The sequence below is a fragment of the Musa acuminata genome, chromosome BXJ2-8 (genome assembly GCF_036884655.1).
Source record: "Musa acuminata AAA Group cultivar baxijiao chromosome BXJ2-8, Cavendish_Baxijiao_AAA, whole genome shotgun sequence".
Taxonomy (NCBI): Eukaryota; Viridiplantae; Streptophyta; class Magnoliopsida; order Zingiberales; family Musaceae; genus Musa; species Musa acuminata.
This window is the reverse complement of record NC_088345.1, coordinates 42926995-42935646: the sequence shown is the minus strand read 5'-3', so window position 1 is coordinate 42935646 and position 8652 is coordinate 42926995. Positions and strand designations below refer to the sequence as shown.

General features: G+C 35.2%; 1 protein-coding gene across 1 annotated transcript; it reads right to left on the bottom strand.

Annotated features, from left to right (window-relative positions):
• Positions 1 to 3499: 3499 nt before the first annotated feature.
• Positions 3500 to 4024, bottom strand: LOC135620393 (pterocarpan synthase 1-like). Its single transcript, XM_065123317.1, has one exon. It carries the CDS (start codon positions 4022 to 4024, stop codon positions 3500 to 3502), a length of 525 nt encoding a protein of 174 aa, XP_064979389.1.
• Between the last annotated feature and the right edge of the window lie 4628 nt (positions 4025 to 8652).

Here is an 8652-nt window from a genome sequence, read left to right as displayed (position 1 = left end):
ATGAAAGTACCTTAGAGAGGGTAAACTGTAGATCAACACCGTTAGGATTGTAGAGTTTACTGCAAGGATTCTCCACATAAAATTTGGGCCAAAACTGACAACATTTGGCCACCGATCGTCAAGTAGAAATCTCAGAAACCTAATTTTTTTCTCTCTATTTTTCTCTCATCTTTTCTCTGCATGTCGCCGCACGCTACAATCTGCACACTTACTGTGCACGCTGCCCTCTCACTCAATTTTGCCCTTTCTCTCTTGAGATGGCACAAATTTGTCCAAGCCCACATATGGAGCCTTACTTGATCAAGATTGAGATAAATAGGGGGAGTGTCGTCAGATTTACATAGGGGATGAGGGAGCATATCTAGTAAGGTATGGTGCTTTTTTTTTCCTTTTAGTTTTATTTTTTTAATAAATAGATTATTTTTTATTGGATCGAGATATATATATATATATATACATATATATATTGCTGAGACATATTCCTAAAGAGGGCATAAAATATTAGAAAGTATAAAATAATATTAAAGTCAGACATAAGTTATAGAATTTTGATTGGGTGATTTTCTGGGAAAAGCACATATTTTGGGCTTTTCCTTGGAAGATGTCTCCCCTTTTTAGATTTCCTTAACAGCGCCCCCTTTCTTTACATAATTTTGAATATAATAGCCAACCACCTAATTATAGAATCCAAATTAGGTCGGTTTTAGTTAATTCAAGCAGGTTTATGATATTTTTAGAATAGTTTAAGTAGGTTAAAGTTGGTTCAATTTAAAATTAGGTTAGTTCAGCTCACACAAACCAATGTTTAGGAACCAATGCCAGGACTAGTGTGCTCAGTAGCTTTCTATCTTTTATTCTAAAGAATTCAAGTGATTTTAGTTGATGTTATTGGTGAATTTTTTGTGCTCATAAAACTTTTATCATTTATGACTAATGATTCTTTGTCTCTAATCCTTGATTAAGATTAAAGTTGATGTTGTAATGAATATGTTTAATACACTTTTCGCATGGGAGAGGGATTCCCGACTCAACCCTTAGAAATTTAAGTAAGCTCGAGATAGTATATAGGTGTTTAAGGTGTGCTCCCTTATCATTGGGGAAGGGATTGTCTTTTACATATGTTTATCGAAGGGTCGAACATACAAGGCTCTTAATGATCCACGATACCTCGGAAGATCGACCCATGCTTTTAGCACGATGCGAGCCCACCTGCACGGCTTTGAGTTATGTAGTATCACCTTTAGGTCATCACGGATGGCTTGATGTAGGATATGGTATGTGTACGGTTATCATCACCGTCAGTTTCGATATGTTTTGTCATTGCACGTACATAACGTTGGTCATGAGGTGGCTACTGCTCGTTACCACGAAAGGCCAAAATATACTCATTCAATACTCCATCTCCTTATTAGAAATTTTGAATTTGGTTCAAGCTCGTATACTTGCTGATGAATAGGGCCCATCCCCGAGGCGCTTGTGCGGCCTCAAGCGACTGTTGGCTGAGATCGGGAAAAGATCTGCTGATGCCTTAGGTTTGCCGTCCTCAGGATGTAATGAATCAGCCCGACACATTGAGTCGATAAAGGCCAAGTGGTTTGTCAGTGATTAGATGTATCATATGTGCTTGGAAGCTAGATCGAAGCTTCCTTACGGCCGCCTGTGCAAACACCAACTTCTCGATTGGCGGACATAGTTGGTGAGTAGTACCGAGTGTCGTCGATGACTGCGTCGCCTTTGTTCATCTTCGACCTCGTGTCTTGACTAAAACCGGGACCACGGTGGACAAGCAGAACACAAGGCATAAAATCCACGCTCTGTGCAGCATCATGGCTGACAAATTCACAGATATCATTGCTCATTAGAGAAAGATGAAACCGGCACAAGCTAGCGTCAAAAACCAATGTTCTCTCTCATCAGAACGAGAGAGAAGCTAGACAAGAACTGCGTTTTGCTTTCTTGTCTCGTTGCGTAGATCGAATTCTTGGATTCTTGTCTCGTTTCGTAGAAAAAGTATGAAAAGCCAACATTAGTTGGGTTGGGATGGCTCATGAGAGATCAACGTACATCATCAAATTGCACATCTTAGGTAATATCCTGTAAGAAATTACATCGGAAGAAGAAATTTCTTTTACCCGTATTTTGTTTTGGAGTGATGTTTCTTTTTCTTTTCATTTTGTCAATTAAAAGAGGATAGACTTTCCATCTTTTCCTTAAAGAATCATTCAGTTATGTCGGATCGTGTTCTAAATACAAGCTAAACGTTTCTTTTGTCTTAATCATTTGTGTTTAAGGGAATCAAGCATGATCTGATGTGGGAGGAAGTATGGAGGATTGGGTGGCGAGGCATGAGGGGAGGGGGTTGTGGGCTTTTATACATTCAGACAAAGAAGTATTGTGTGTTCATGCACGGAAGTTGTGTTTGGACTCCGCCACCATTGGATTGAGAAAGATAGCCGACTTCGACTCCTTTGACAAAGTCCAAATGTCAGAACTGGGGAGGAGATATCTCTGGGGATATGTATATATTTTCTTTTCGTTTATATTTAGTAGTATTTGGACTCCATTATAGAAAATTATGTAAAATATCTACTACATTATGTAAATTATGTAAATTATAGAAAATTATGTGAATTAGTCTCATGTTCGATGATTTTGATTTATGTAGGAGCCATTATCACCGGAGGGTTGACATCGGTGACGGCGGTCGGGCTCTTACCACCGTGGAAGTAAAGGTGGCTCATCTTCCCTCTTATGACAGATAAAGTGGAAGATAAGACAGAACGGGGATGAAGAGGATGAAGACAAGGCCATCCAGAATCATGAAGGCAACCAAGTCATCAAGGCGAAGGTAGATTTGACTTTTCCGTTTGAAAAGCTTGGTTGAACAGTGACCAAAGGACATCGGGCGGAAAAAGACAGTCGATCGTTCTTCCTTCGACTGCAGACTCTTCTTTGGTGGCTTGATCATACTTTTTAAAAGAGAAAACAGATTCAACAGATGTCCCACGTCACATTCCAACTTGTAAAGAGTTGGTGATCGTGTTTGTTTCTCAGTTTGTACTGGAATCACACCAGGAAGTACTTCAAATATTTTCAGCACTTGATGTAGATTGACAAGGCATCTTCGATTCACCGTAGAATTTTGTACGACAACGCAGCCTCTTTCAAGTGGAGACGACAAGACCGAGATAGTCAAGCATGAGCAGGTAGCCGAATGGCATCATCTACAGTACTGACGACATAGCTTATTTACTCTACTTCAGCTACTCTTTGTTGTACGTCTCCTGAATGCTCGAACTTGCTTATTACTTTGTCGTAAGAATTTTAGCGGCAACTGTTAATTACTAATCACTTGGTACAAAGAGAAGATATAGAGTACACGAGCCAATGGCATCGATGCGGTATGAAAGAGAAAGAGCAAAGTATTGATGTAGAACAAGCCGCAAGGCTGAGCAGCCCTTATTGCAACAAACAATGAGAGGCAGCAGACGGCAGCTCATCAGTAGTGATAGATGTAGGCGTCGTACTCAAAAACAAGCTCCATCTGAGTAGTTCCAGTCGACCTGATGAGCCTGCTGATGGTGTAGCCTCGGGCCATCCGGAACTTGCCGGTGCCCCCAACGATGCCCCGCTCCATCCTAGGCTCCGTCAGCACCGCCCTGCCCAAGATGGAGAAGCTGCTCCCGTTGTACTTTCCGGCGGTGAACACGAAATTTAGCGCCGAGAGGTAGGCCGGACTCTCCAAGGATGCCTGCACGGTGAGCTCCTGCGCTTTCCCGATGAGCTTGGAGCTCGACTCACGCCCTACCCTGAGAATGTTTTCGCCCACCCCGATGCTCCCGAAGGTGTTGTTGCCGGGAGGGCTGACGACGGTGATGGTGGTCGCGTTCGAGCCACCGTAGTAGTCGTAAAAGTAGAAGTGGAGGTGCGTCATCTTCTCTTTGTGTTCACGGCTGCTGCTCCCAATGGCAACAGTGGCGAAGAGAAAGAGGAGGAGGAGAGTGAAGGATGGAGATGAGGCCATGGAGAAGCTTGTGCAGGAAGTGCACAGGTGGACGGAGGATTGTGTGGCGAGGCATGAGGGTTTCGTGGGCTTTTATGGACAAAGAAGTTGAGATACTATTATTCCACACGTGTTTTTTGTTCAACGGTCACGTAAGAATTTGCTTCAATTGCACCTCAATTCCTTTGACAAGTCAAAATCTCATGATTTTTGGGTAGATTAAACAAATTAATATTAAATAATGTATATATATTCTTATCCAAGAGATTAAATAAATCTCATATTGTGAGAGCAAATTGCGTGCATATTTGGCCCTTCATATTAAATCCATTGTGACATGATCGTGCTTGGGTGGAGGGTAGAGACATGGGAGAAGTCAAGCAGCTGTGTAAGTTGTTCAAACGCAAGCTGCTCCTTGCTCTGAATTCCAACTCGGTCGCGCAAAGATATATTGATATTGATACATCGTATTCAAACGTGGAAGGAGTAGGTGATTGAACAATTACTTGCCATTTTTTATCAGTACTGACGTGCTTTGACAGCACCGGAAGAAGATTGCGTATACATGTTTGATTCGCTGCAGCTTCCTATCCTTCTAGTAAGGCAACGATAACAAGATAGACAAGGATCCGGCAGACACCAACACTGGAACACCTTTAGCACATTATGCTTCGATAAATCGAATACCAAAATGCCTATGTTGATAATAATAAGCTCATCAAGTCTCTTACATGGAACTAAACTAGAGATGTTTGTTATATGATGAACTGTGGAAGTAAATTTATATTCGAACTTAGGTAACTTTGTTTTGTTGTGTAAGTATAAAAATCATAATATTAGTGTTATTATTATGCAGAAGATTTTTGTGTCAAAATCTAAAATCAAATAATAATATATCTAAATTTATAATACATGTCATTTGATTCATTGCTTATTCAAAAAATCTTTTTTATATATAAATAAATTGTAAGGACCTTTAGGAGAACTATACTTGTTTTCTCCTTTCTTTTTATTCTTCACATGACCATTGTAAGCAATGAATTTAATGATAAATGGGATATGAGAGGAGATATGCAATCACTCATTGACTGGTTTACGTCATCAAAGGAAGATGATAGAAGATATATAATCTCTCAATCATATCGTATATTCTTGTCTCCTCTTATCTGCGTATGTGCATTTTCGTTATTGTGTTATTAAGAGAGTCCCTTCTATCAAGGTCATCTCGTCAAGAATCCTATCATAATTAAACTTTCTTTCTATTGATCAATAATAAAAATCCAATCATATCAATAAGATATCTTGTCTAATTAGATAGGACTACATAATCTAATATATTCCCACTTGGCCTATTAGTTAGTAAGATAAAAGGGTTGAAAATCAAAAATAAATAAAATAAAATTTATTTTAAAATAATTTTATTTAATTAGATTCTAAATTTTAAAAATCAATTATACACATGCGAATTTTTAAAAAAGGTAGGCCAATATATCTAATAAATATAATAATACTACATTAAGCCTCACTAGCAATATAAATTATAACGATTATATGTCATCAATGTCATACTTTTTTCTATATATCATAAAACTATTAATCCTTCCTAATATAATCCAAAATAACTCATATAATTTGTTTTCTCAAGACAATCTTATCATCGCATTCAACTATAATATATACATACATAAATGTGAACATGATAATAGAAATAAATAACTTTACGTATAAGAATGTTAATTATAATATTCACTTAAATATGCATCACCATAGCTTTTATGGTTTGTTCATAAACTCAATCATAAGAATATTTTTTTCAAAACACTTTAGATTACAAGTCCAAGTTATAGTAGCAATCAATATAGTGTGACTCAAGTTATTAATTAATATTGGTTATATCTATACTCTTTTCTCTAACTATCAAGTGCTGTATAAATAATGTATAGAGCTACATATGTCATAAAGTATCTTTAGCAATTTAGTAATTGAGTCTTGAGATAAAATTTTATAGTTATAAGACTTGATTTGTGGCCTCAAAGCATATTATAAAATTAGCTTCTATTATTAATAATATAATAATATATTATTTTACAATGTATTTTTATAGGAGACCCTAACTAAATATGTCTTTATGCAATAGTCTCCTAGCTTCGTCCACCATCAATATCCAAGCCATATTTGTCAACTATAGAAAGCTATTTATGTTAGGATCGGAGCGGCACTAAGAGGTGGGGGGGTGAATTAGTGCAGCGGTGAAGTGCGATAAACTTTTCACGATTTAAACACTTTCCGGAAACTTCGTACAATAAAAGCAACGTTTTCGTTTAAAACCGTTTCGATTACGTTTTAACTTGAAGAGATAAGTAAGATGGAGACAAAGCAGTATAGCATTAAAGTGCAAATGGTTTGCAATAATATAAATGACAATAAGTAAATGCAAACCAGAGATTACGTCGATTTTACAGTGGTTCGGTCAAATGACCTACATCCACTTGCGAGGCCCCTCTTCGATGAGGCTCCCACCTTCCACTAGCAAATCTCTTGAAAGGGAAGGGTAAATACCCCTCTTACAACTTTTACAAGCGGTTCACTCTCTTACAGATTTTCGCATTTGAATGCTCTGAAAGTATACTGTGGATCGAACCATGTCGTCTCATGAAAATCACATCTATTTGGAGAAACCTATGGCTATAAAGTAAAACCTTTAGTTACGGTCTGCAGGCAAACACTCTCAAGAGAAAAAAAAAAATTAATTGACAAAAAAAGATGATAATAAATATAAAGTATACATATGATTTCTATAAGAAAATTCAAATTTGGAGACTAAAGTCCATAAGAGAATACAGAAGAATGAATTCAATCTCATTTCACAACTTATTTATTCATTTCAAAAACATAGTTCATCATGTTGCGTAATCTTCAAATAACACAAAATACAAACTCATGTACACATTAAATAACATATTAACCTTGAGAGGAAGTATAAAAAATATGAAAGAAAGATCATGTTTCATCTATGGGTTTATGACAATATGTCTTTTTCTATTCTTCTAATGAGTCTTTTACGCACACTAGAGGGCCTAAGAAAAGATAAAGAACATGCACTTTAAGGAATGATGACCTTTATAAATCTTCCTTTACAATCGAGCCCTTACTTGATCAAGATTGAGATAAATAGGTGGAGTGATGTCAGATTTATATAGGGGATGAGGGAGCATATCTAGTAAGGTATGGTGATTTTTATTTTATTTTATTTTTATATTTTTAAATAAATAGATTATTTTTTATTATAGTGATATATATATATATATATATATATATATATATATATATATATATATATTGCTGAGACATATTCCAAAAGAGGGCATAAAATATTAGAAAGTATAAAATAATATTAAAGTCAGACATAAGTTATAGAATTTTAATTGGGTGATTTTCTGGAAAAAGCACATATTTTGGGCATTTCGTTGGAAGTTGTCTCCCCTTTTTAGATTTCCTTAACAGCGCCCCCTTTCTTTATATAATTTTGAATATAATAGCCAACCATCTAATTATAGAATCCAAATTAGGTTGGTTTTAGTTAATTCAAGCGGGTTTATGGTATTTTTAGAATAGTTTAAGTAGTTTAAAGTTGGTTCAATTTAAAATTAGGTTAGTTCAGCTCATGCAAACCAATGTTTAGGAACCAATGCCAGGACTAGTGGGCTCAGTAGCTTTCTATCTTTTATTCTAAATAATTCAAGGGATTTTAGTTGATGTTATTGGTGAATTCTTTGTGCTCAGAAACCTTTTATCATTTATGACTAATGATTCTTTGTGTCTAATCCTTGATTAAGATCAAGGTTGATATTTTAATACACTTTTTTTTTATCTATATATATATATATATATATATATATATATATATATCTATGTATATATATATATATATATATATATATATATATATCTATGTATATATATATATATATATATATATATATATATATATCTATGTATATATATGTACATATATATACATATACATACATATACATATACATACATACATACATACATACATACATACATACATACATACATACATATATATATATACATACATATATATGTATGTATATATATATATATATATATATATACATACATATATATGTATGTATATATATATATATATATGTATATATATATATATATATATGTATATATATATATATATATATATGTATATATATATATATATAGCAAGGCATAAACAAGTCATGAATCAGCTACATCTAAACTTGTGATCTACCTAATTTTACTTTCTTTATACTCTTTCATACCTTTATCATTGACTTTAAAGGGAAACCAAAATGACGTTCTCCGACCTACTCTAAAGGGAAATCTATACAATAGTCAAAATCCTCAAGTCAAAGAAATAGCTCAATACTTGATGTGAAATGGCAATGAATAATCTTTATGGCTTCAACCTTCATTATATTGTAATGCTAAGTCTTCTAGGGTTTTATATGCCTAAGGATAGATCTATTCCAAAGTCATAGGGCACTCACAACCTTCCTCGCCCCAGTCATTTTAGGTAAGTTATCCCCTTAAACATTGTATCATTTTATAGTTGGACATGTCCTAACAACGGTCACTTCCTTCAA